Source organism: Citrus clementina, unplaced genomic scaffold, assembly GCF_000493195.1.
Source record: "Citrus clementina cultivar Clemenules unplaced genomic scaffold, Citrus_clementina_v1.0 scaffold_6, whole genome shotgun sequence".
Classification (NCBI taxonomy): domain Eukaryota; kingdom Viridiplantae; phylum Streptophyta; class Magnoliopsida; order Sapindales; family Rutaceae; genus Citrus; species Citrus x clementina.
This window is the reverse complement of record NW_006262139.1, coordinates 13,212,024-13,239,803: the sequence shown is the minus strand read 5'-3', so window position 1 is coordinate 13,239,803 and position 27,780 is coordinate 13,212,024. Positions and strand designations below refer to the sequence as shown.

General features: G+C 36.7%; 4 protein-coding genes across 8 annotated transcripts; 2 read left to right on the top strand and 2 right to left on the bottom strand.

Moving 5' to 3' along the window:
- The first annotated feature begins 6,518 nt into the window (after positions 1-6,518).
- On the top strand, positions 6,519-9,631 carry LOC18038414 (origin of replication complex subunit 2). Its single transcript, XM_006428971.2, has 6 exons — positions 6,519-6,939; positions 7,025-7,131; positions 7,480-7,612; positions 7,909-8,203; positions 8,849-9,076; positions 9,157-9,631. Exons 1-6 carry the CDS (start codon positions 6,811-6,813, stop codon positions 9,354-9,356), a joined length of 1,092 nt encoding a protein of 363 aa, XP_006429034.1. The 5' UTR covers positions 6,519-6,810; the 3' UTR covers positions 9,357-9,631.
- A 505-nt stretch (positions 9,632-10,136) lies between these two features.
- Positions 10,137-11,826, top strand: LOC18039879. 2 transcript variants are annotated; one of them, XR_002904871.1, is made up of 3 exons: positions 10,137-10,311; positions 10,429-10,471; positions 11,467-11,826. XR_002904871.1 is itself a non-coding variant. In XM_006428970.2 (2 exons), exons 1-2 carry the CDS (start codon positions 10,191-10,193, stop codon positions 10,473-10,475), a joined length of 168 nt encoding a protein of 55 aa, XP_006429033.2. In that variant the 5' UTR covers positions 10,138-10,190. The 2 variants fall into 2 exon arrangements, 1 of the variants encoding a protein (XP_006429033.2); XM_006428970.2 differs by lacking the exon at positions 11,467-11,826 and having other exon boundaries at positions 10,138-10,311; positions 10,429-10,475.
- A 325-nt stretch (positions 11,827-12,151) lies between these two features.
- LOC18039753 lies at positions 12,152-18,464 on the bottom strand. 4 transcript variants are annotated; one of them, XM_024181843.1, is made up of 9 exons: positions 18,235-18,464; positions 18,054-18,139; positions 16,832-16,976; positions 16,154-16,250; positions 14,588-16,032; positions 13,840-13,921; positions 13,488-13,546; positions 12,553-12,607; positions 12,152-12,451 (listed from the first exon to the last, which is right to left on the bottom strand). In XM_024181843.1, the coding sequence occupies exons 1-9, from the start codon at positions 18,367-18,369 to the stop codon at positions 12,411-12,413; spliced, it is 2,145 nt and encodes a 714-aa protein (XP_024037611.1). In that variant the 5' UTR covers positions 18,370-18,464; the 3' UTR covers positions 12,152-12,410. The 4 variants fall into 4 exon arrangements, 3 of the variants coding, with proteins under 3 accessions (XP_024037611.1, XP_024037612.1, XP_024037613.1); XM_024181844.1 differs by having other exon boundaries at positions 14,588-16,026; XR_002904870.1 differs by lacking the exon at positions 12,152-12,451 and having other exon boundaries at positions 12,577-12,607; positions 13,709-13,921.
- Positions 18,465-22,654: 4,190 nt separating this feature from the next.
- LOC112097262 (putative ubiquitin-like-specific protease 1B) lies at positions 22,655-23,292 on the bottom strand. The gene is made up of 2 exons (XM_024182332.1): positions 23,167-23,292; positions 22,655-23,096 (listed from the first exon to the last, which is right to left on the bottom strand). The coding sequence occupies exons 1-2, from the start codon at positions 23,215-23,217 to the stop codon at positions 22,698-22,700; spliced, it is 450 nt and encodes a 149-aa protein (XP_024038100.1). The 5' UTR covers positions 23,218-23,292; the 3' UTR covers positions 22,655-22,697.
- Positions 23,293-27,780: the final 4,488 nt, after the last annotated feature.

The window sequence follows — 27,780 nt, the reverse complement described above, 5'->3', positions numbered from 1 at the left end:
AAAATCAATTTCGGCATGAGGAGGCGCGCAGTTATGGATACCCTTATTCAAATCGATCTCAATATTGTTCTGAAAAATAAAAGACACTTGTATGATGAAGAAATTTGGGATCGTATGAATGAAAAAGTTTGTGGTCAGATCAGATCTTGTTTGATCAAGGAGGTGAAATACTTGGTGAAGGATGAAGAGTGTGCGATGACTTTGTGGCGTACATTGGAGGAGAAGTACTTGCTAAAAAGTCCTGAAAATCGCCTTCATGCAATGAGCCAAGTATATGATTTTCGAATGAAGCCTGAGGTGTCAATACACGATCATGTCTCAAGATTTGAAAAGTTACTTGCTGATTTGAAGAATCTTGAAGAAGATATTAAGGATGAAGTTAAGGCTATGATTCTGTTACACTCACTACCAGAGGAATATAGCCATTTTGTGACTACCTTGATATATGGGAAAAGCGTGATCATCTTCAAAGATGTTTGCACAACATTGACTAACTTGGAGATTCGAAATAATAATAAAAATTCTGAATGAGCATCGTCTAAAGCTTTGGTGAGCAGAGATTGGGCGATGGAGAAAAAGAAAAAGCGTGGTGGAAAGAATTCTCAATCCAAATCGAGAAGCAGAAATATAGCTCGAGACGAGTGTGCCTTTTGTCATGAAAAGGGCCATTGGAGGAAAGATTGTCCATTGGCTCAAAAGAGAGATGGGAAGAAACCAGCAGCAGCAAACATGGCATGGAAAGATGAAAACTCTGATTATTCACAAGTATTACTCCTCCAGCATGCGTAGCTAGTTCGAGTGAGTGGATACTTGATACTGGAGCAACCTATCATTTGTGTCCTATTAAGAAATGGTTTACGGATTTTCGTAATCTGGAATCCGGTGTAGTTGTGATGGGGAATGATCAACCTTATCGCACAATGAGGATAGGAATAATTCAGCTTAAAATGATTGATGGAATGATCAGAGAACTCAAAGAGGTTAGATTTGTTCCAGCTTTAAAAAAAAAATCTAATTTCTGTGGGTGCTTTGGAAGCTAAAGGCTACAAGGTTACCATTAAAGATGGTATAATGAAGTTTATACATGGGGTTATGGTAATTCTGCAAGGGGTTCGACGTCACAATCTATACTATTTTAAGGGAGGTACAACTGATGAAGCAAATGTTGTTGAGCCGCACAGTGACACCACCAAGCTATGGCATATACGATTGGGATATGCTGGTAAGAAGTCTTTGTAAACTCTGATGAGGCACAGACTCTTAAAATGTATCAAAACCTGTAAATTAAATTTCTATGAGCATTATGTAGTAGGCAATAAAACAAGGGTCAAGTTTGGTACAGCTAATCACGATACTCGTGAGATCCTTGAATATGTTCACAGTGATGTATGGGGACCAACCAAGACTGCATCAATTGGTGGAAGCCATTATTTTGTTACATTTGTTGATGATTTCTCTAGACGTGTGTGGGTGTACACCATGCGAGCAAAGAATGAGGTTTTAGAGATTTTCGTGAAATAGAAGAAATTGATGGAGACTCAAATTGACAGAAAGATCAAAGTATTACGATCTGATAATGGGGATGAATATACTTTTGATCCATTCTTGCAAGTATGCCAGAACGAGGGTATTAAAAGACATTTCACGGTGAGACATACTCCGCAACAGAACGGTGTGGCTGAGCGTATGAATCGTACTTTACTGGAGAAGGTACGATGTATGTTATCTAATGATGGTTTAGATAAAAAGTTTTGGACTGAAGCTGTGAGCTACGCAAGTCACTTGGTAAACCGGTTCTGTTGCAATTGGAGGTAAAACTCCTATGGAAATGTGGTCTGGAAAGCATGCACAAGACTATGATTCCCTTCATATATTCGGGTGTCCAGCTTATTATCATGGTAAATTGGATCCTCGTGCTAGAAAAGCTATCTTTGTGGGATTCAAAGGTGGAGTAAAGGGCTTCAAGCTTTGGGATATCGAAGACAAAAAGTTTGTGTATAATAAAGATGTCACATTTGATGAAGCTTCAATGATAAAAACTTCAAGTTCTCAACAGGTGGAGAATAAGACCAAAGAGGTATGTCAGCAGGTGGAGTTTGATGTAACTCCATATGTACCAGTTAGTTCTACATCAAAGAAAGGTTCAACTATGGAGGTGACACCTAGAGTTGAAGAAGATGTTGTTTCTTTTGATGTCCCACAAAATAAAGAAACAATTGATGATGTAGATAATGATGATTTTATAGCAATACGGAGGCCAAGAAGAGAGATAAAGAAACCCAGATGGCTTACTAAAGATATGGTGGTAGCCTATGCACTTCCAGTTATTGATGATGACATCCCCAACACTTTCAGTGAAGCATTACGCAGCAGTGAAAGTGATCAATGGAAGTTAGCCATAGAAGAAGAGATGAAATCTCTCCATCAAAACCAGACTTGGGAATTTTTGGAGTTACCAAAGGGGAAAATGGCTATTGGCAATAAATGGGTCTACACCAAGAAGCAAGGATCTCCAAATCAATCAACTCCTCGATACAAAGTAAGGCTCGTGGCAAAAAGGTTTTGCTCAAAAGGAAGGTATTGACTATAATGAAGTTTTCTCTCCAGTTGTAAAATATATTTCCATTTGTATCCTACTTGCCTTAGTTGCAGAATATGAGTTAGAGTTGGCTCAATTGGATGTTAAGACGGCGTTCTTACATGGAGATTTGGAGGAGGAAATCTATATGATTCAGCCTTGTGGTTTGGAAAGGAGAATCATGTGTGTAGGTTGATTAAATCTTTGTACGGACTGAAACAATCGCCAAGACAGTGGTATAAAATATTTGATCAATTTATACAATGGCAGAAATTCACCAGAAGTAAACACTATCATTGTGTTTACTTTAGAAGACTACCAGATGGAGTTTTCATCTATTTGTTACTCTATGTCGACGATATGCTTATAGCTTCGAAGAATAGAGATGAGATTGAAAGATTAATGAAGCAGCTGGCTTCTGAGTTCCAGATGAAAGACTTGGGTGATGCACAGAGAATACTTGGGATGGAGATTCATAGAGACAAGAAGAATGGGAGCGTATGGTTGACTCAAAAGTCTTATTTGAAGAAAGTGCTAGAAAGATTCGGCATGGATGACAAAACTAAACCGGTATGTACACCTCTAGCTCCTCATTTCAAATTAAGCTCTTCTTCATGTCCTAGATCTCAAGAGGAGTACGATTACATGGCTCGTGTTCTATATGCTAGTGTTGTGGGTAGTCTTATGTATGTTATGGTATGCACAAGGCTCGATATATCTCAAGCAGTGACCATGGTTAGTAGATACATGCACAATCCGGGTAAAAATCACTGGCTTGCGATAAAGTGCATTCTCCGATATCTGTATGGGACAGTTGATGTTGGGTTATTGTTCAAGAAGGATTGTGGTCAACAATGTGTTGGGTATTGTGATTCTGATTTCGCTGGAGACCTTGACAAGCGAAGATCAACAACGGGCTACGTATTCACATTGGGTGGAGGTCCGGTTAGCTGGAGATCGATTTTACAATCGACAATTGCTTTGTCCACTACAGAAGCAGAGTATATGGCAGTAATTGAAGTTGTAAAAGAAGTTATCTGGTTGAAAGGCTTGTTAGGTGATTTGGGAGTAATCCAGGAGAACATTGCGGTCTTCTGTGATAATCAAAGTGCGATATTCCTTGCGAAGAATCAAACATATCACGCTCAGACGAAGCACATAGATGTGAAATATCATTATGTGAGAGAGATTATCGAGAGCGGTGTTGTGTTGTTGAAGAAGATTGATACAAAAGATAATCCATCAGATATGTTGACGAATATAGTTTCTAGAGTTAAGTTTCAACATTGTTTGAAACTAATTCAAATCCTTCGATTATGTTAAGTTATGTTCTTCTGGAATTTTGAACTACGGTTGGTTTGATCCTAAATTTTGGGTACGTAGGCAGTCACAGAGATGCAACCACTTTGGGGATGATGATTGGTTGGTAGTCAGTTCAGATTTGGACAAATCTTCGTCGAGGTGGAGAATTGTTGAAAAGTCAAAGAGTTTTGGTTGAAAAAGAAAAGTGAGCCACATGCATTGCTTTTGTTTTTCAAAGTCGGCACCAAATTGCAAGCTGTAAAATATTTGGCATTTGACAATCCTACATCAAATGAAGAAAAATAGAAAAGTTAGCAAAATTTGTCAAATTTACAGAGATGAAGATTGACAAATTGCAGAGGAATTAGGTGGAATAGTACTAGCTCAAGCCTATAAATAGAGAGCATTTCTTCATTTCATTTCATCCCAAAATTTGTTAAGCTTATAAGTTTCTAAGCTTTTGAGAGTTCTGAGAGTATGAGCAATTGGAGAGTATGTGTGAGAGTACTGGGTGTATTTGGGTTCTGAGAAAGTGAGATTTCTTTACTCAAATAATTGTTAATAATACAATTATTTTTCTCTTGCTCCCGTGGACGTAGGCATATTGTCGAATCACGTAAATTTTGTGTCCTTTATTTTTTTATAATCATTTGGTGCGTTTGATTCTGCATTCCGCGCACAACAGTCATGCTATGCGCCATGCTAGACTTGAGCTCAAAAAAAAAAAATGGCACAACATGAAATTGCCCATTTGCATGGTGCACTGTATCGTGCCAACCCGCAGGTCCTCGTGGGTCTTCCTTTGACGTTGTTGGCCATCTTTGGACATAAATATATCATAGTTGCAATTTTCATCACTAGAAAATATACTCATATGGAAAAAAAACACTTATTTGGTGTTAAAAGATGCGGCAATTAGAATAGAAATTTTACACTATTTTTTAATAACTATATTATGCAACAAAACAACTTTGCCAGCTCACAACACTCTTAATATTTTAATTTACCAAATGCTTACTACATTTTTGTCCAACTAGTTATTTTCTCAATTTAGGCCTAATTTAATATTGGAGTGTTATAATCCTTAAACCATAATTATTGTGGAAAAAAGAAGTATGACAGAGCTTAAAACAGTTTTGTCTAAAGAAGCATGTACAAATTAATAGTTATTTTTTTTTCAGTTATGTGGGTTTGATGATGATTTCATGCAACCAATTTCTTCATACCATATTAGTTTGTATGCACTTATTTGTACAAAGTGTTTGTAGCTATATCTTTACTGATTATATAAAAATAAATAGTTTACAGTAAATATAACTCTTACGTAATAATTTTGAAAAGAATAACAAAAATATTGTAAGTTTTTTCATTATATAAGTGTTTGATCAAATCAATTTAACTTTTAAGGTACAACAGCTAATGTTTACGAAATATTTTTAGTATTTGGTAAACACTTATTTGTACAAGGCATTTGTACCTCTATCATTACTAATTATATAAAAGTTAATAATGTGTTGTAAATATAACTTTTAAAAAATAACAAAGATATTATTGTTGTGTTTACTTTCTAGAGTGAAAGTGAGGAATGCAAATTTCTCCCACTTCAGTGTTTACTTCATTAAATTAGGAAGGGATTAGGAATCCCACTCCGTGGGCCCCACCCATTTTTGGAGTGGGGAGTGGGAGTGGGAATCCACTCCCACGTCCCACCTCTCCCTTTTCTATCCTTTTTTTATTTAATTCAATTTAATGTTTTATAATTAATAAAATAAAATAAATAATATTAAATTTATTTGAATAATATTATTATATTTAACTAAATAATAATTTGCATTGATTCTAAGTTAAAAGTATTTAAAAATAATATTATTATATTAATAGAGAATTAATAAATATAATATTATTATATTTATTTTAAAAATAATAGTACTATATTTATTTAATATTAATAATTAATAATAATAATAAAATGTTTATTCTAAGAAAATATGAATTTTGTACTAAATAATATTATATTATTATTTTATATAATAATAAATTTAATATAATTATATTTAAATTAATATAATTATATTAAATAAAATAAAATAAATTTTCATTTTATATTAAAATTAAAATTAATAAAAATTGTGATGTTCATAATTAAGAATATTAATAATTATTATAAATTTACAAATATAATAAAATAAATATTTATTCATTAAATATATTTTTTATTAGCTTTGTAATTAAAAATTATAATTATTTAAATAAGGATAAAATTGTAATTTGAAACTATTTACTCACAATCCAAGACAAAGTAAACACATAAATTGAATTCTAATTTTCATTTTATACTTCCATTCCAGTGTAAGTAAACAACATACTCTACCCTCACTCCCACTCCACACTCCCAATCCTAGGATTCTCACTCTTTAAGATTTCCACTTCAATCCAAAAAATAAACGCTACCTATAAGTTTTCATCGTATAAGTATATGATCAAATTAATTTAATTTTAAAACCATAACAATTAATATTTACTAAATGCATGCTGTAATTTTTAAGGTATGTATTGCGTACCAGGACCTTAACAAAAACAAGTCATCTTATAAGCCCTAATAATTTAAGATTGTGTCCCACAATCGAACACTCAAATAAGTTGAGAACTCTCTTTCTACCTTTTTTTTTGTTTTTGGGCGAGCACAAAATTTAAGCCGAATCGCAAGCGCAAACCGAAATGTGGAACTCAAACCAATCCGAATCGAACCGCTTTGTTTCTTTGGGCGCACAAAAAGAAATTCGCGGGAAAATGCCTAGGGCTTTGTAGTCTGTTTGATACTCTGATCAGTTTTCTCTTTCTCTCTTTCCCAATTGGCTCTCGTTATACATTTTGGTTTCTCAAAAAAATTTACTTTTGTATCTTCTTTGTTAAGTTTGAATCTTAAAGTCATGGAATTGAACGATGGAGAAGAAGAAGAATTTGGATTTTCTAGAAATTATTTTCTGGCAAAAGATTTGGCCGCCTCTGGAAAGAAATCAACCCATAAGCTCTCTGATATCAACCTCGTTGACGAACAGGTTCTTGCTTTCAATTTCACTTAAATTTTAACCTACATTTCTGAAATTTTGGGCTTAGGAACTGATATTTGTGATTTTTTTGCAGGAGCTGAGAGCAGCAGCATCTAATCTTGAACCCAAGCATGAGAAAGAGATTGTTTCTCTAATAGATAGTTACAAAAGCTTGTATTCTAGATGGGTTTTTATGCTAAGGTATGGAACCGCACTCACTTATAGTATTATTATTATTATTTTATTGTTTCAATTGTTGAGTGTAATTCCCACTAAGTTTGTGAATGTCTCTGAAGGATGCTACTTGTTTGTGTATTTTACCTAATGAAGATAATTTTTTTCGAAACAATCTTAATGGCTAACTTTGTCTGTTTGTGAAGTTGTTATTATTCCTAATTGAACTAAACAAACACACTTTGATTTGAACCGTTTCCATTTAAGTTGAATAAGATTGCTCACTTTTATTATTCTGGTGAGTGTTTTAATGACCGTAACTTGGCTGTTCAAAAAATCTCTTTCTGCATCTTGATTCATGCTTTATGGTGCTAGGTGTGGATTTGGCCTTTTAATGTATGGATTTGGATCGAAGAAGGCTTTGCTTGAGGATTTTGCTTCGACAGCTTTGACTGAATATTCTGTAGTTGTAATCAACGGCTATCTTCAGTCAATTAACATAAAACAGGTACCATCATTCTGGATTTAAGTCATGGACTATATCTGATTTATTTTCTCAGCCACCATACAGATATATCTATGTCTAAAGATACAAAAAATGAAGTTAATAAAATGAAATGAATACTGGATGATTTATTCTAGGTAGGAACGTAAATCATAATATATGTTGCAAACATTATAAAGACTGTATCTTTTGTCGTTTAGTTTGTAAAGTGGAAATGGCTTGTGGCTTGAAATAATGGTCATAGACCTGATTATATGTTCTTGCATCTCAGTTATGAATTTTAAATGATTGCAATGTAGGTTGTGATAACATTAGCTGAAATTCTATGGAATCAATGCAAATCCAAACGAAAGACCCCTTCCGGGAACTTGCCTAGAGCTCAACAACCATTTAATTCTCGTTCCATGGATGATCTTTTTGCATTTTTGGATGGGTCAGAACTGAAGGAGAATGATTATTTTGTGTGTGTTGTCATTCACAACATTGATGGGCCTGGGTTAAGAGACTCTGAAACTCAGCAGCATCTTGGACGAATTGCTTCCTGTTCCCATATTCGTATGATTGCCTCTATTGACCATGTGAATGCTCCTCTTCGTACGTATGTTTTTTTTTTAAAATTATTATTATCAATAGTTGCTTAGCTAGCTTATAGTTTATGTTACTTATTCCCATCCACTCTTTTGTCCATGCTGTTTTTAAATCCTTAAGGTACTTCTTTTCTTGAAAATTAGTGTAAGATGAAGTTGGAAGCTCTTGAGTTTTATTCCCACCTTTTTTCTTTAGTAGTCCATAGGAGAGATGGTTAATGGTTGATATACCAGTGAAACCTTGTATGTGGTGGGAGTCCATTATGCTTGAAAGAATATGCTACACATTTGATCTTTTCTCTTTTTGAAACAATATTCTTAATCTAATTTACTCTGAAGCAGAAGGTGAAACGGGATTGATTTAGTCAGTCAATTAGGTCTGGCTATAGGATATATCTTCCTAAACCAAGTCGAGCCCATAATTCATGCTGCCATGTCAATATGAACCCCAGATAGATGTAAGTACATCTGTCTATGTAACAATCAGAGAGCAAAACCTGTCCCTAGTCTTCAACTTCAATATATTAGCATGATGTTTTCGACATTATTTTCTGAGTAAAGGGGATACAGATGTGTAGCATTGCTGTTAGACTATTTTAAGTGGCATTTAATGCATTGACCCTAATAAATCTCATTTTGAATCTTCTGATAGTGTGGGACAAGAAAATGGTTCACACTCAGTTTAACTGGCACTGGTATCATGTGCCTACCTTTGCACCGTACAAGGTTGAAGGAATGTTCTTTCCTTTGATTCTAGCTCATGGCAGCAGCGCTCAAACTGCCAAAACAGCTGCAATTGTTTTACAAAGTTTGACACCAAATGCTCAAAGTGTCTTCAAAATTCTGGCGGAATATCAACTGTCTCATCCTGATGAAGAAGGCAAGTATCTATATATAACTTGAAACATGTGTCCACATATTATTTCTTATATGTATTCTATTTTATTTTTCACTTTTCAGGCATGCCAATTGATACTCTGTATTCAACCTCTCGAGAGCGCTTCTTGGTAAGCAGTCAGGTTACTTTGAACTCCCATTTGACAGAATTCAAAGATCATGAGTTGGTCAAGACTAGAACGCATTCTGATGGTCAGGACTGCTTTTACATCCCTCTTGCATCTGAAGCTCTCGAGAAACTGTTATCAGAGATAAATCAATAGGATGTTTTGGCCGACTGCAGATTGCTTAATTTGCAAGTAACAGTTTCATCGTGTCTATAAATGACGCAAAGCGCAAGATAGCGGTTGATAATAGTTCGCTTGGTTAGATCTTATACGGCCAGCTGTTTTTAAGCCATAAAACTTGATCACTATTGAGCAAAATTGAAAGTCGAAGATTTCTACCTGGACTGAAATTTTGTTATCCGGGAGGAGGTATTCATGTACTGGTCGAGCTGACTTCTTTAGTCAGCGTTTATATGGAATTGTTAAAAGTTGTGAGGAATAAGGATATCATGTTACTTTGTTTGATTTGATGATGATTGATGTGCTTTTTTTATATAATTTTTTTAATTTTTTGGGTAAAATATTTATTAATTGAACACATGCTTACTAGATGAGACTCGAACCTAAGACCAAAATCTAAATAAGACTTTCCAATGATCAATTCAAATATTTACTTATTCATGATTCTTATCATTTTTATGTATTGATTGTGTAGTTATATGACTAATTTTGATCATTTTAATTTATTTCTAACATTCCATTATTTAAAATCTCAGAAAATAATTTAAATTAAGTTAAAAAAATATTTACTTCTTTGTAGCTTTTGTAAAACCAGAAACAATTTGAATGTGGATACCCGACCCGACCCGACCGGACATACATTGTTATTTACGGACTGTGTCACACGCTGCTTGACTTGAGGAACATACCCCACTCGCGGCACCTAGGCGCGTAACCCACAATCATCCTCACAAGCTATATGGTCCATTAGCTGAGCCAAAATGTTTGTCTAGTGAAAGTCGATTGCGAGAGAGAAAGAGAGAGAGGAAGATGAGAAAGTTCGATCCATGGCCCGTATTCTTCAGGAGAGAATGGAACAGGAACTGGCCGTTTCTGGTCGGCTTCGCCATTACAGGAACCATAATCACCAAGTTCTCTCTTGGTCTCACTGGTATTTTTCTTTCATTTATTTTTTAGTTTATTTATTTTCATTCTATTCAATGCGCTTCATCACAAATTGAATTCTGATTAGTTCAATTTTCCTTTTCTTTTCTTTTTCTTTTTTCAGAGGAAGATGCTAAGAACTCCCCCTTCGTGCAGAGGCATAAGCGGTAATGCCTCTCCTTTTTAACCCTAAATTCCCTTATTTATTACAAATATGGCCTACTTTCTTCTTTAATAATGCTTTTCACCCATTTAGTTCAATTGCTGCTTAGTGTTAATTAGGGTTTTATTTTGTTGCTTGAACTTTTGCTTTGCCTCACCAATTTACTTTTACTTTTCTCTTTCTGTGTGTATGTTTTTAAATTAAAAAAAAAAAAGTTATGCTTTTTAAATTACGTTCTCAAAGTAGATGTTTAACTGAGATAATAACACAAGTAGTTTGGCATTGTATTACAAACCAATGATGATTGGAAATTCACATTTCACAAAATGAGCTTGACAATGATTCTGTTATATCTCTCTCTGGTCTTACTCATGATGTCTTTAAAGCATATGAATATAAAATTTTGGCCTTAAAACATTAAACCATGCATGATTGATTATTTTCTTTTATGTGATATAACTGTATACGATGATGGGCTTTTTCTTTTAAATTATGTTGGAAAGCGGTTTATGATTAAATCCTTTAAATAATGTGTAATCTCATTCAAGCAGTCCTCCAATTATGTGATTACTTGATATTCCGAATTATATTATTGTACAGAGAATCGAATATGGTTTTGCCTCAGATTTTTTTTGGTTAGAAAGTCCAATTTGAAGTCTTTGTCAATGGTTTATATGCTACTTGCCACTTAAGTTAGATGCATCTTGACTCATCTTGTCATCAACTCTAAATGAAATCTTATTCCAACAAAATTTTCTTAATAAGAGTATTTTCGAATATATAGCTGTTAAGATTTTTCTCTCCTATCACATGGGTCTTATATTCTATTAGACATGATTCATTGACCATCACTGATTTCTGTTTATTGGTTATTTTTTGGGACTTTCCTCTGTTATGATTTTCTTTTTACCCCCTTATCAGTTGGCCTTAAAAATATGTTATTTGTCTAACATTTCGTAGACCATTCAGTATTCTTATGAAGCCTTTGACCTTTTGTAGGTGAACTTTCGAGCCCCTGGGAAGGACAGAGGTCACCAGGATTGAGTTTCTATGGAAGTTCATCGGTTTCATGTTATTCAATAAAAAGGAAACGGTTTAAACACATGGTTGAATTTTTTTCCCAGATATTTTTATTGTCTTTTCTTCTTTTGAGCTTCTATTGAAAAAAAAACCAAAATTGTTCTTCATTTTTAGCCTATTTGTTTGACTTGTAATGAGAAAACAGCTGAATCTGTTTGATGAATTTATAAGCATGTGGGATTTGACCCCATTTTGACTCAATTAGACCATGGATTGATCATGTGTGGTTTATGGGAATGTTTTGGAGTTCCAGTTGCATGTTTGGCTGAAAAACTGAAACTGACTATATCTATGAACTTGGTTCCATGGAAGATGTATCGCTTGTTTAATTTCAGGTTTGTGAATGAAGGCACTGCCCGTCATTTTGTATTTCATGCCATTTGAAACAATTGCAGAGTTAAGAGGATATTGTCCAAGCCATGGCCTCATTCTCTGTTCATATGAATCATTGAGGTTGAAGCATTGCCTAAACAATGTTTATGAATGTTGCACTCATTTTCAACTTAGGATGGTGATTGACCTTGTAGTGACCTGCAATTGGTGAAATTTTTTATGGTCGCTGACTTCATTTTCCTGCGTGCTTAAATATTCACAAACTGAGGACTGTCAAAAAGAAACTTCTTGTATACATCGAGCAGCATTTTAATCAGATTTCCAAAGTACATACCGAGTATCAGAGTACTCCATAATGCTACCACTGAAGCATGGTAGAGGTAAATTGTAAAACAAATCCCAAACATATGGCATCTGTCGTCATTGGCCCGTCCAGCATTTGTGATGTAACCACTTCGCCAATGCAAACGTTGAGCTATCCTTCTTTGCATTCGAAATGCAGTAACGAGAGTCAAAGCTCCCGTGATGACTCAATTCTTCCCCTTCCTTATTGGTGGCTCCGATTTCATCCCTGGGAGCAAAACGCCGGACCATTGGTGGTTGTGATATACAGCTTAAACAACATAATAATACCAAATTCGAATGGCCAGTTGAAGTTGGATGAAAACTAACCTTTTGGCGATCTCAAAACATCTAATCCTTCCTGAATTCCGGTAATATTACGATCCTGAACGGACAAAGTTGATAAGTTCTCATCCTTACAAAAGCAAAACCACAAGAAAGGAAAAAAGAAATCATTTATATCAGAAGCATGCATGTCTTAATAATTTGTAAATCACAAGATCCTTCAACTATTTTTGCATAGCATGCTTAGTTTCTTAATCTTAAGTCAACCATCTCAACCATCTGTAAGATTGGAGGAAGGAATCGTGTAGTAAGGAGGGGGCAGTAGAACAGTCGCAACTTATCAGCATCCATTCAAAAAACTAGCAACACGGTTAAATTGTTCGATATTGAAGTATTGGTCTAGAGACTTCATTTGTTGAATATTGCTAAATCAAGTGTATTTTGACAGAAAAAAATGTCAACAACCTCTATCAAAGTGTACTAATTACCAGATACTAGAATAAGCATGTGCTTATGTCTTAAATGAATGCCCAGTGTTTAATTGCGACCTAGCGTGCAGAGTTGTTTGTTCCGCCTAGATTATCCTTTTTTTTTAAAACCCATCTCAAAATATTAACTGCAAAAGTCAAGGCATTAAAATCTCCTCTGCATACAAATACCAAGCCTCCAAGGACGTGGTTGGATTGGTAACAGCATGAAGCTTGTAACAGCTGATCACCTGGGTTCGAGCCTTAGGGGAGGTAAGGGGAAAATAAAAATTATTTGGATTTGGCCCACCCCCTTACCTCTAAAAAAAAATAAAAAAAATCGTACTCCAGTCTATAAAAGAGTGGAGCTGTACTGCAAAACCATCAAAAGCACCATAACAGGGATGGCACAAGTCATCTTAAACTCAAGCTTATTTAATAAAGAAATCTTTTTAGGAAGGTGAGAATAATCAGCTGAAATGGAACAGATAAAATGTTTAAGATGAAACAAACCGCATCATAAACTGCAATTTGATTCCGCCAAAAATCTAGGCAAGGTACGAGTAGTCTCCCTGAAATATTTGCAAATCCAACTAAACAGTTTAGCAGCAAAAACAGGGCAATAATAACTTTATTTTTAACATATACAGGATTATCCAAACATCGCTCAACATTTAACCATCCAAGAACTGAAAAAGACTATTACCAAACAAGCAATATTCAGGAAAGTTTACCTGAGTGGAGGATGTTAGAACTAATATGCTCTGAACTTATGTTTTTGATAACTTACTTCAAACGTATATGCCGTACATGATTTTATTTGAATAGAGCTTCAAGATATTATCCAAGTTCGGATTGCAATCACCTGATCTGGATCGTTTGAGACTCAGAGATTCTGGAGAGACTATAGAAGATTTTTCTCTTCTTTCCTCAGTATGAGGGCTTGCCTAAGTAGACAAAATATCTTCAATAAAAGTTCAAAAAAAGATTTAAGAAACAAGTAACAATACCAAAATGAACCATGATAAACTAATGAATTGTGAGGAACATTGCAAATGCAGAACCTGCTGACAGCTTCAGTCATTTACCAGAGCAACATGAACACTATCATCGCCAAATGAAAGCATGAATAAAAACGAATATCTAACAGAAAAACATAAGCACTAAATTTACCCAAAATATATAGAGCCCCGTTGCTTGTTATCTTGGATTATAATGTGATTAATGCTAATACTGCCTGGTCCAGGTACATACACTTGCCTTTGGCAACAACATAAAGCCGAAAGCCACTAGTTACATAACATATCCCTAGCTTTTAAATTATGTTTTGATCACATGAACCACACAACAAATGTGGAAACCCATAAGATGACGATCTTTCAAATAAAAAGGTGCATGTTAAATGCTAAATGTGGACACACCTTCAACTGAGAAGGTATTCTAGTTAATATACCTCTTCTATCTTACTATCATCTTTACATTTCTTACATAGAATTTTTCAGTTCTATTATTTTTATATCTAATCCAATTTTTTTTATTGCAGATGATACAAGTTTTTCCAAGTATAAATTTCTAAACTGTTTGCTCCTAAACCTGTCGAAAAAATAACTTACATGTGCATCAAAATTAATTTTCCTTTGAGCTTTCTTCCTTGACGAGACTACGTTGGCATTTCGTTCTCTTTCATCAACTGCAGTTTCCAAGTTGCAATCATGCCCAATATCATCAGGCACACAGGGAGACTTGACTGAGTTATTCTTGTTCTGCCATGGTGTCCCAGCTTGAGAATTTTTTTTCGATCGACCTTGTGCTTTTTTTAATTTGTCTCTTACCAAAGTACTACGACTTGGGTCATTGTTCTGCCCTAGTGTCCCAGCTTGAATTTTTCTTTTTGGTTGACCTCGTGCTTTTTTTAATTTGTCTCTGACCAACCTACTACGACTTGGGTTATTGTTCTGCCTTGGTGCTCCAGCCTGAGATATTTTTTCTGGTTGACCTTGTGCACTTTTTACTCTGCCTCTTACCAAAGTACCATATCCTGGCTTTTGAAGTTCACCACACAGATGATCATTTTTCTTACTTTTGTCATTTTCTTTCTGCCTCTCTGAAGTCTTCAGCTCGCTAGAGGATATTCTCAATGTTACTTCTGAATCTTCCAAAGATGGAGCTGGGTCCAAATTGGATGGATTACCATTATTCACATCAGATCCTTTAGGTGCAGGAGAATCTTCCGATGCAGCATTCCTGACGGTAATGCCTTTTGAACTTGCTCTCTCGGTTTTTGACTTTATTTTTGTCCCCATATTGCCTTTCCTTCTACTTTCCAAATTTCCCATCACCATATGGCCAACATTCAGCAAACATGAACTTGCAATCCCACTTGATTTTTCACCAGGACATCTGATATTTGTGTCAAAGTCTTGGGGCAAAGAAGCAGGGGAGCTATTTATATTTTGATAATCCAATCCATCCTTACTTCTATCATTTTCTTTATGCTTCTCTGAAGTCCTTGGAATTCCCAACACTACTTCTGAATCTCCCAAGGACACAGCTGGGTCCAAGTTGGATGGATTAGCATTGTCCGTATCAGAACCTTCAGGTACCGGAGATGTTCCTAAAGCAACATTCTTCATGGTATTACCATCTAATTTTGATCTTTCTTCGGTTTTTGACTTTGCCGCTGTCCCTGTGTTGCCTTTCCTCCAGCTTGTCGAATTGGCCATTCTCTCAGAAGATCCTCTCACACAATAGCCTGAAGGTTCCGCCGTGTCCGCCACTGCTATGTTATCCTCCAATGAACTAACATTGTCTTTTTCAGACTTCATTAATTGTGGAAAATTTGTTGAGGCATGATTGTTTGTATTAACAGTGTCTTTGTGGTTGGCAGCATGGCGGGACGAGTCGGAACTTTTGGATGCAATAGCAAGAGTATTCTCGGAGAAATATTCAAAAGATTTGTTTATATCCCCCGCATTACGTTTCCTCTTGCCCTTTACTTTCTTGTGATCCACTGGAATTGCATTTGAATCCAAATTTGCTGTACCTGCATCAGCTGCAACTTTGCAGCACATGGATATACCGTGAAATAAAAAAGAAGCAAAGTGAGTGGCTGCACAGAACTATCAAATTCATCAAAATAATGTCCCATTGGAAGTGCAATTTAGAGGTTAAAAGCATACATATTGGATCTAAAGCTGCCTCGACCTCTTTCATGAAACACTTTTCAGCATAAGCTTTCCAATCATAATGAAACCCGAGATTAAAGTGACTAAAAACCTGTTTGGATAGAAAAGGAAAGCACAACCTTCAGTTAGGAATTTCTGAAGTAGGCAAAATATAGAATTCCCACTGACATGCTTGTTGATTTGGTCACAAAGAAACACCATGTCTAATCCACATTGGTCTAAATAATTTCAATCACTAACTATGCACATGAGCTACGGCACAATCTCACATCAAACCTATTGAATTATTATATAACAAGGAAATTGTCAGCAATGATGTTACACAAATGAATAAATCATATGCACTTAGATTCGGTTGCATAAAGCAAACTTAGTGGGTGAAAAAAATCTTTAAATACACAAAGGCAGCAAAAAAATTCAGCAGAAATCCATTTTGCGGAATATAAAGTCACTTTATAAAACAAGCAAATAACTATTGACCATCAAATTGATAAATCAAAAGACACAGAGTAAGGACGCATCCTCAAATTCACTTTCCAAATCCCATAGAAGAAAATTAAAACAGTAGATTAATGGCCTGATGTATTGGCTAGTTTCTAAGGCATATGCTGCAAAATATAAATCACATGCAACAAGGAAGGGGGAAAAAGGCAAACAGTAAGAGGAACATACGTCGGATGAAAACCCATTTTCCAATGTGCGTGACTTATTTATGAGTCCTCTAATTATAATGTAGATTCCATCTGACGTTTCAAGCGAAAAAGGATCATAACTTTTAGCAATGGGTGCAGAGGTAAATACGCGCTTTGCTTGTAGCCTGTAACAGAATGGTAAACAAAGTATTGCTTTAATGAAATGCAGTTTCTGTAATAGAGAAATTGAAAATATAAAATCATAACCTACTTCCTATCTGAATGGTGTATGTTTGAACTTAATAATACCTATAACTTTAAGCTTCTGGGTAACTTTAACACTGGTATCAAAGCCAAGTTTGCCTTAATAGTTTTGTGTTCAGTCCCAACAAACGGTCTTGTGTTCATACATCAAAGTGGTTTTCAAGACGAACCACATAATAAGTCTGTCAAATAAGTCCAACTTTACCTGTGAAGGGGTGTGTTAGTTTGTCACCATTACCGTTCTGCTTACTAGCTTCAGGGAAAGTTTGGAATCGACCATGGTTTTTTATGCTTAACTTCTATGGAATGGAATCATTAGTTGTCAATTATAAGTGGGTGGATAGTAGGTAAATATTAGCAACCTAGTGAAAGTGGGTGATTATCAAATACTTTAGCAACAGAACTTTGAAAGTAAAGCAGAGGCACAAACAAAAAAGGTATGTTTGGGATTGTTGTGCTTGTTCTGAACTTTGAAAGCATTTTAGTTATAAAGTATTCGGAAAAAACAATCGCTTTTACTGGAAAACTAATGTTTACCAACCCTCCCATTAAAGCTTGACATACAGTGATCCTCTCCTACAACAACTGTAACATCAATCCCCAAACATAAACATACCCTAAGCTTTTAGATTTTGTTAACTTTAGCAAAAAATTTCTTATATTCTGTTTAAGAACTGAGGGCATGTCTGATTGGCACACTGGAAAGGGAACTGAAATGAATGGAAAAAGCAAAAGGAATGAAATGAAAAAGGGGAAGGAACGAAGGAGGGATCGGAATTCCATTGGTTGGTTGATTCCCAGTTTCCCGTAGAATTATTATTCCAATTCATCTTCACAACCAAGCAGGGTGATCTATCTAGGCTGGACAGGAATCCACCAGAATTAGAAATGCAACAATACACGAGCCGTGTTTCCTCTCTTAGATACAACGTTCACAAGCAGACATGAAAATTTAATAATGAATTAAAGCAAAACCCTAATGGAATAGAGAACTTTACTCTCTGGATGTGAAACCAGCAATGGCAAGTCTGTTTCCCTCATGATCCGTATTTGCTTTAACCAGCCACCAATTGTATAAGATGACCTTTAGAAAACCAAAAAAAAAAAAATCAAGGAAAATTTAAAGCACGCAAGGAAGTGGAATTTGCCTTTGAGAAGCGAAAAAAAATATTACTCAACTGTTTTCTGGAAACGAGAGCTAGCTAATACGTCGCCGTTGTCATCGTCATCGCTTTTGTTGCTGTTTTCAGATGCTCGACTGGGAGCAGGTGTAGAAGATTTTGGGGATAGGAGTCTATTAATAAGAGATATCATACTCCAAAGTGCACCGCTGGGGAAATGATCAAAATGACTAACGATAATCTAGGGCTTTTTTCTGAAATTGAAATTCTAGGGCTTTTGCTTTCTGTAGAAATATCGCGGGAAAATCAAGTTCAAGTCCGTACTCACGCTGACCACGTTACACGTGTACGTCCTTTTTTGCCAGTTTACTGGTTCTAGACGGTAAATACCACTTTTATTGTGGGCCGGACGACGGCCCTTTTTCATGGGAAAAACTTGTGTGGGCTCACTAACTTAACACAGGACAAAGATATTCTGTCGGATCGTATGATAGATTAGTGAATCCCACTTATATTTGAGAAATTTACAAAAATAACCAAAAAAATTAGGTAATTTTTAACTTTAATCCCTCAAATTTTTTTCTATCATAACTAGCCAAATACCCTATTTTTAGACTACATTACCCTCATCATTTTCATCAAATTTACAAAGACATGCCATTTTCCCTCTTCAATTCCAGCACCTCCACCACTTTTTTCTTTTCAACTTAACAAACTTCATTACTCAACAAACTCCATCACTCTCAATAAATTAGCAAATTTCATCAAACAAACATTACATAATTGAAGATATAATTATCAATTGGAGAGCTTCTTAAGGTTAGTTTATACTCTTACCATAACCTAAACTTTTAATTTATTGATTTTATCATTTGAGTTCGAAATTGAAGTGAGTTTTTATTGCAAATGTTGTTATTTTTCATTAACAAAACAATGTGACTTGTTAAAGTAGTTAGTTTGAGTTGAGAAATATAAATTAATCATTGAAACCCCTGAAAAATCAAGTAAAACAGAAGCCCAGAACAAGTGAGACAGGCACCTGTCTCACATAAATCTACTGGTTTTATGTGAGATAGGTGCATGTCCCACTTGCCTGTCTCACCAAAATATGTGCGACAGGCAAGTGGGACAGGCATGTGAGACAGGCGCCTGTCTCACTTGTTACCACTGGTTTTATGTGAGACATGCAAGTGGGACAGGCTCCTGTCTCACTTGTTACCACTGGTTTTATGTGAGACAGGCAAGTGGGACAGACGCCTGTCTCACTTGTTACCACTGGATTTATGTGAGACAGGTAAATGGGACAGGCTCTTGTCTCACTTGTTACCACTGGTTTTATGTGAGACAGGCAAGTGGGACAGGCGCCTGTCTCACATAAATCTGCTGGTTTTATGTGAGACAGACACATGTCCCACTGCCTGTCTCACTAAATTTAAGTTATTTTCCGAAAGTAATAACGTGGGCTACATATGTCCGTTTTAGGTGTATAATATATCATTTCGAAGCTTACGATGAGACGAAATAAATCCAAAATTGTATACTTCATTTCATCCACATAAATGTACTACATATTCATTTTTACTAGGTTTTGTAGCATGAAATCTTATCTCTTTTGTTTTTTTTTAGGTTTAATGGATTCTGTTGTACTTCAATTATGTTATGACGGTTGGTGGGAGACATTAGCAGATGGCCGTACGGAGTACGTGAATGCGAAGAATACAGCATTTTTAGTTCGGAAAGATTGTACGTTTGAGCAATTTATGGCAAGGGTGTATGAAGTTTTACAGATAAATCCTAATGAATATAGTTTGTCAATGAAGACAACTTTGAGATCTAGTAACACAATGTATCGTGCATGCTCACTACCTATGGATATATTTAATGATGAAATGGTTAATGTTGTGCTGCACATGGCCTCTGATGTGGTCAATTATGGATGCATCCTTATATTTGTCACCACACATCCTCGAGTTCCGGCCGAAAATCCTGAGCCACTTGTGGAAAGTGAAAGTTCGTTTAGAGCAAACGAGTCTGTCCCCGATATTGAGGAAGAGGTGATAGCACAACAAATATCGTTCCAACAACATTACTCACCAGTCAACGAAAACAATGACACTATTGATGATAATGGCATTACGTTAGCGGATGTTGAAGATAATGTGTTACCATTACGGACATCGTTAGGGCAACATTACTCTCCATTTCAGAATAATGAGTTCCGCAGTTATGATGATCCTGGTTATAACACCAACAACACAGAAGCTGATAATGTGCAAGGCATGAACTCCAATACTGAAGTTGATGATAAGGACACTGGTCATTCCGATATTCCTATCAATGATGAGGATGAGAATCAGTATGATATTCCTGTTAACAATAGAGAGAATCGACCTATTCCTCCGATGGCCCGTTCGAGGAGGAGGACAACAGTTGATCCCCTGGTGAGTCTTGCTCCAGTTTTGCCTTCAAACTTGGTTGCTCCAGACTTAGTTAGAAGCTGTAATTCTGCCGACATTGGTGTGGGAAAGTTGTTCGCTGAGAAGAATGAGTTAATACTGGAATTGCGCAAAGTGGCCTTGCGAGAAAAGTTTGATTTCAAGATTGCACGGTCCACAACGACACGCTTTGAGGCTCACTGTTCTTCGGAATCATGTAATTGGCGTCTTCGCGCAACAAGAGGTTCGGATGAGCATAATGTTCCTTGGGTAGTGAGAAGAGTTGACAATGTTTATATATGCTCTAATGAGGTTTTGCCTAGTGGCCTCTGTCAAGTTAGGAGTCGGGTTGTTGGCCATCTTATCGCGGATAAATTTATTCAGGATAAACGGATATACACGCCGAATGACATTAGAGCAGACATGCAGCAAGAATACGGGGTCCAGTTAACATATCAGCAAGCATATCGAGCTAAAGAAGTCAGTCTTGAAATAGTACGAGGGAACCCTGCAGAGTCATACAACTTACTTCCCAAATACTCTCACGTTTTGACCAAAGCGAATGAGGGCACAGTGACACACCTCCAGCGGGATGGAGATGATAATTTTTTATACTACTTTGTTGCGCTTGGATCTTACATCAAGGGCTTCACACAGTACATAAGGCCTGTGATCGCTGTAGATGGCACTCATTTGAAGGGGCTATATCGTGGAAGCATGTTTGTAGCAACATGTCTGGATGGTAATAATCAACTGTATCCGTTAGCTATTGGGGTCATGGATTCAGAAAACAATGATGCTTGGGAATGGTTTATGACGAAGTTACACGGAGTGATTGGCGATAGGCCAGAGTTAGTATTTATCTCTGATCGATGCACTGCCATCAAGCGAGCCGTTTTAAAAGCATTTCACACTGCTGGTCATGGAGTTTGTTTTTACCATGTCAAAAGCAACATTAAGTCTAAATTCAGGATGTCCAAAGCTATTTGGGATCAATTCGAGCCAGCTTTTATTAATGCAGCAAAGGCATATGCACACGAAGAATTTAAAAGACAACTTGAAGGGTTGTGGATGCTCCACTCGGCCGCGACTGATTACTTAGAGAATAATGTGGGCATGTGTAACTGGGCAAGGTCTGAATTTGAAGGTAGGAGATACAGCATACTTACCACCAACATTGCAGAAAGCGTGAATTCTTTAATGAGGGAACCGCGAAAATTTCTTATTACTCATCTTGTTGATCACTTTAGAAAAACATTACAACAATGGTTTTATGATAGAAAACTTGTGGCTGAATCGATGAGCACTCGTCTAACGACGTGGGCAGATGAGATAGTCGGCGAAAGGAGAATTTTGGCCGAAAGAATGACCGTTCGGCCAATGTCTCAGCATCGATTTCATGTTTTGGGTGGTGGTATGAAGGAAGGGATAGTTGACATTCATGAAAGAACTTGCTCATGTAGAGTATTCCAACTCGATCAGCTTGTTTGTGCGCATGCAATTGCTGCTTGTCTGATCGTCCGTGTGGATTACATAAGTCTTTGCTCTGATTATTACTCTAAAGATTCATTGGTCATGGCGTATGCAGAACCAGTGGAGCTGGTTGGGGACATGACAGATTGAGACATTCCAGAAGAAATCCAAGAAATCAGAGTTAACCCACCGATCGAAGCACCACCACCTGGTCGTCGTCCAGAGTTAAGAATTCCTTCTATCGGTGAGGATGTTAACCGAAGAACTGTGAGATGTGGTCGATGCAACCAACCCGGTCATAACCGCAAGAGATGTAAAAATCCCATTGTGTCGAATCCAAACTGACTGTGTCATTATAACTAATTATGGATAGAAAACTCTTATTATAATTTATATTACAATTATATGTAATGAGATATATGTAATAAGGTATATTATGTTATGTTCATTTGCATAATGAGTAAAAATCCCATGATGAATAATTACTTATAGCTAAATATATGAATATATCAAAAGTTTATATTTATTAGAAAAACATCAAATACATTGTAAACATGTTTTGTCCTCGCGAAAGGTAACCAACGAGTAATGCCCGTGGCTACAATACAACGACTTACAAGGCAATATCGCCCGTGAATACATCTACAGTAATTTTCTTCCTGAAGTAATGCCCGTGGCTACTATCAAAATCAAGTTTTAGCCCAAACATCAAATACATTGTAAACATCAACATAAATACACCGCAATCACCACTTCCAGGTTCTTGTTGGGGCACATCGTTAACGATTCTTACTTTCCAAGAGTCGGCACTCTGCAGCTCAGGTCGAATGTTGTAGAATCCAACATCTTGAAGCCATTGAGGGAAGACAACCTGAAGAGGTTTGAATTTATGCAAATATGTTTTGTCCTCGCGAAAGGTAACCAACGAGTCGTAAATCCACATCCTTATCGCGCGAAGGTCCGCTCGAGCTAGTACCCAATGATCGCCGTCCAAATTCACAGGGATGAATATCTACATAAATAAATTGGTAAATTAGTATATTTTATACACAATTACCATAAGATATGATGACAATTCTTACCATATCAACATCCATAAACGGTTTGGACATGAGATCTTCCCGCCCATCCATATAGCTGCTCAAGTTGTTGCCATATTGTAATGAATGGACATCACAACTACCATTGTTCCATAATTGCTTTAGGAACACCTATTACACGATGAATAGAAAATTAATAACATTTCGAGATATTTCAAACATCGAAATGTTAATTAATGATTATAAAATTCGAAAACATGCCCAAAAGAATGTATCTGTATGCGTGACGCGCTGTGGTAGTGCATTTGGAAACCGCCGTTGCTTCTCGCTGATCAAGCGGTAATACGTGTGAACATGTTGTGAAGGGATTATACCAAGTAAATTTATATCATTATCCATGGCAGTAGAAATATTATTGTGTATTGTAATGTACTGACCATTAAACACACTTACCTCGTCACCAAGCCACCCCATCGAAGCATTGCCCATGAGTATTTCAAAGAAATTTTGAGGTTATTGGACAGGCCGATCCACGGAAATGTTGCCGGCAAACCATTGATCAAACTCCTCACATAGCCTTGAGTCTTCTAGTCCCCTAAGCGGATTCATATCGACACTCGATCTTTCATCAATTTCATAGTCCGTAATGTTGAGTGCGGGTATAGGCCTGACATTCCTAACTCTCTTGAAAGGAGAAATGAAGTAAGGACTGCCAAATATATACGACGGTCGGTACGGACGCCCAAACTTACTAACGCCGGGAGGTGCCTCCGTGAATATCTGTACACTGTTATCATTTATGTCCCCATATACACTGTACAAGGACATAGGGGTGTGCTCGTCGTCATTACCAGCATCAGTATGCGTACCATAGCCAGCATCAACGTTCGGACCATAGCCATCTGGGGCCTGTTGTTTCGAGGAGATGAACATATTAACATAAGTTCGGGTTTGAAATCATAATAACAATCCGAAAACGTATGGAACTTGCTCACTGTGTGCGAGGGGCCAAACGGAGAATCACCGTACGCGCCCTTTGAAGCACCCGCGCCAAACGAAGCCATAAACCCCATGACCGCTGCTCTATATTGTTGTGCTTCTCTGCGTTCCGCCATAATTTCTGACCTCAGTTCGTTAATGGAACTGTGTCCAGTCTGAAGTTCCGACCTCAACTCGTGAATGAAAGTCTCTATTTTATCCAGTCGTCCAACGAAATAATCATTGCGGAACTTAGTCCTTGCCTACAATTTACGCAAATAAGAAAGTAATGACAAAATGCCGGATAGGTATATGTGCATTGTAAATTGAAGTTCCGACAGAAGTTACCTCTGGCTCATTTCTGTCATCTGAATCATGTACGGATTCATAATGGTCGTCGGCAGCACCGGCATCCTCAACAGGACTCTGCTCCAATCCTATTTCGCTCGTGGGGTCAGGATCCACCTCGTTTGGCCCTATACTGGATGGCGCATTGATTGAAGGCTGGTGCTGCACCAAGTAAAACAGAAAACAGTAAATACCAAAAAAACAAACATATAAATGACTTTGCATCTGGTTTTCAATGATACTGTAGATGATACCCACATTACGGACCCAACTTGGCAAATATGGCACGTAATCCTCGACACTCTTCCAATAATTTGTGGCTCTCTCCTTTGCATCCGGTTTGAGGGTTTGGAAAATGGTATTATCCTGTCGTAAAGATTACCAAATTTCCAATTAGTATAACCATATATTATGTAATAGTTATATACAGACATACATATAAATGACTTACAAGACGCTCGTTCAGGTATGAATACACTTTGCCGAAGTTAATATTTGAAGAAGTCACGGGCTTCCATCGCACGATCCGAGGACCCTTCCTCCTAATTTTCTCCACCCACTCTAATAGTAGTCCTTCAATCGCTTCAAAAATCCATGCCTTCAACAAGGAAAGATATGAAGTAAAAAAACGTGTTATTAAATATTTATAATAACAAAACTAAGTTATAAAAAAAACTTCTTCACTCACATGCATTGCTGACATAAAGCCGTAAAAGTTGTATTTCTCAATTCTATGCAATGGATTTTCTGCGCTTGCCTTCTTAAATTTTTTGGCTTTGCCGTTCAATACATTATCAATGCTTTTATATATTGTTTCCCATGACAAACGACCCCACGGAATACTTCGAAAGTGATTTATGTCATCTACCTCATTAAGCAAATTGAAATTGATTTGACAATGATCCTTTCTTCCATGTAGCACTCTATCGGCAAAGTAAAACATGGCAATTTTTAGCGCATCGGTGTCATTCATAGTCTTGAAGTGTAAGTTCATAAATATTTCCTCGAACTGCCCAAGATTTATATCGCGATTCCTGCCTCCAAAGTACTTATTAAGTAACCTATGCTTTGTTTTATGCTTCGTCAGGAATACTTTTTCGCCACAGCAAAGTCCCGTTACAAGGCACCACTCTCCAATCGATAGCCGTATCAAATGGTCGCCAACTTGAAACCATAACTCATCTTTGTCATTTCCATCGCCATGTGACACTAAGCAATATATTGTGCACAATTACGCCACTGAACGGATAGCTCCGACACTATAGGAAATGTCCAAATATATTATCTTTGAACAGTTGCAACTGTTGCCTTGTTAATTTTTCCCGGATGGCATTAACAACGACATCTAATTTGCACATACTCGTGATACGCCTAGGGAAGTGATCAACATAAGGTATCTTCATCATTCCCGGTTCTTTAATCGGTCCGGGTGGGTTATGCAATGCTAATTTTGATTTGCCCATTTATCTGGTACAAGTTAAAAGTATCACACATTAAAAAATTTTGAACAAAAGAAAAAAAAATTAAGGCAACACTACGCACTGCCTCTTGGTGCGACGAGCACGAAGAGGCAGTAGCAAGAGGTGCTGCCTCTTGGTGCGACAAGCTCGCGCGAGGGAAGCCAAGAATGCGCGTGAGCTACGTGCCTGCGCGCAACTCGCGCGCGCTTGGCTTCCCTCGCGCGAGCCTACTCGCAACTCGCTCGCGCGAGGGCGAGGCCTCGCGCGGGAGATGGGCGCAACGTGCGCATCTCACGTGAGACAGGCGCATGTCGCGCGCGCGAGGTGCGCACGCCGCGCGCACCTCGCGTGCGATGCAGCGAATGTCGCACGTCAGATGCGCGCGACGCCATGCCCTCGCGCGAGCGAGTTGGCTTCCCCTTCCCTTTCTCTTCTCTTCCCTTTCCCACATGCATCTCACCTACCACCACCATTAAAACACCACCAACAACAACAACATCCCAAACAACAACAACATCCCAAACAACAACAACAACCCAAACAACAACAACAACATCCCAAACAACAACAGCAACAAGAAAAACGGCAATAACAACTCACCTAGGGTTTTCAATTTTTTTCTTTGATTTTAAAGATCTCCGAAGATTTTCAACGTGATTTAGCTTCTTTCAGCTGCCAACAACTTCCTCCACTGCTGATCTACATCGCCGCCGACAATCTATAGAACTTCCGATGATGACATTTTGGTGAGAGGGGAAGGAATTGGCTTGAGGGAAGTGTGAGAATAAGGAGGGTAATTTCGTCCACAATTTGGTGATTTGACTAATGTTGAAAGAAAAAAGTTTGAGGGGTTAAAGTTGAAAATTGCCTAATTTTTTTGGCTATTTTTGTAAATTTCCCCTTATATTTCAATATTAAATTTAATGAGTTCTAATATGAGACTTACTATTGGTCTCACAATAAAATCATTCCTCTAGCACATGATAAATCACTAAAAGACTATCTCACATTCTCACTAGCCCAGCATACTGGGATGAGACTGAAAATTGAGACTCCATGTTAATGTTATGGACTTCCAACATCATGTCTCAATTTAATCTAATATCATCTAATTATCATTTTTTTTATTTATATACTAAACGAATGAGATAATTTATTATTCAAAAACTCATTTATTACAACTATTAACTATCATATAAATACAGTTTTTTCCCCATAGCAACTACAGCTTACAGTATCTCAATACTAAAGTGGATTTTAAATTTTTTTCGTCCAATTTTAATAGTTGATTATGCTTGATAAAGAATCCGTCAATTAGATGATTTTTTCTATTTTAAAAATTAAATATAATACATTTTTAATTGAATATAAATTATATCCATCATCTAAAAAATTAGAAGATAAATTTGGATTTTTTAAAAGAAACAATGCCTAGCATCGGGTTAATGCTAGTGTTCTCAAAAGTTTATCCCATAATGAGCACAAATAATAAGACTATTATCATGTAGATGTAAAGTTGATGAACTAAAAAATATGTAAAATAATCATTCACTTAGTGAATGTCACATTGCACAACTTCTTGCAACTATTGAAATTTATTTAATTTCATAGCTCTAGACATTTTTTCTTGTTCATGCACACATATTTTTGGATCTTCTATTTTATTTCTTCTTGCTAATTATTCCTGTTTAAGCCATTCGATCTTTGGATGAGTGGTTCGAATTGATGCTCTCACAAATAAAGCACTATAGGGCTTCATTCTTACCCAATTATACAATAATTGAGCGGAGGAACACTAGTCTGAGTCTAATTGTAAATATCAATTCTCATGGAGATAGTTTTTTCCTTTACGAAATGTATATAATTGATT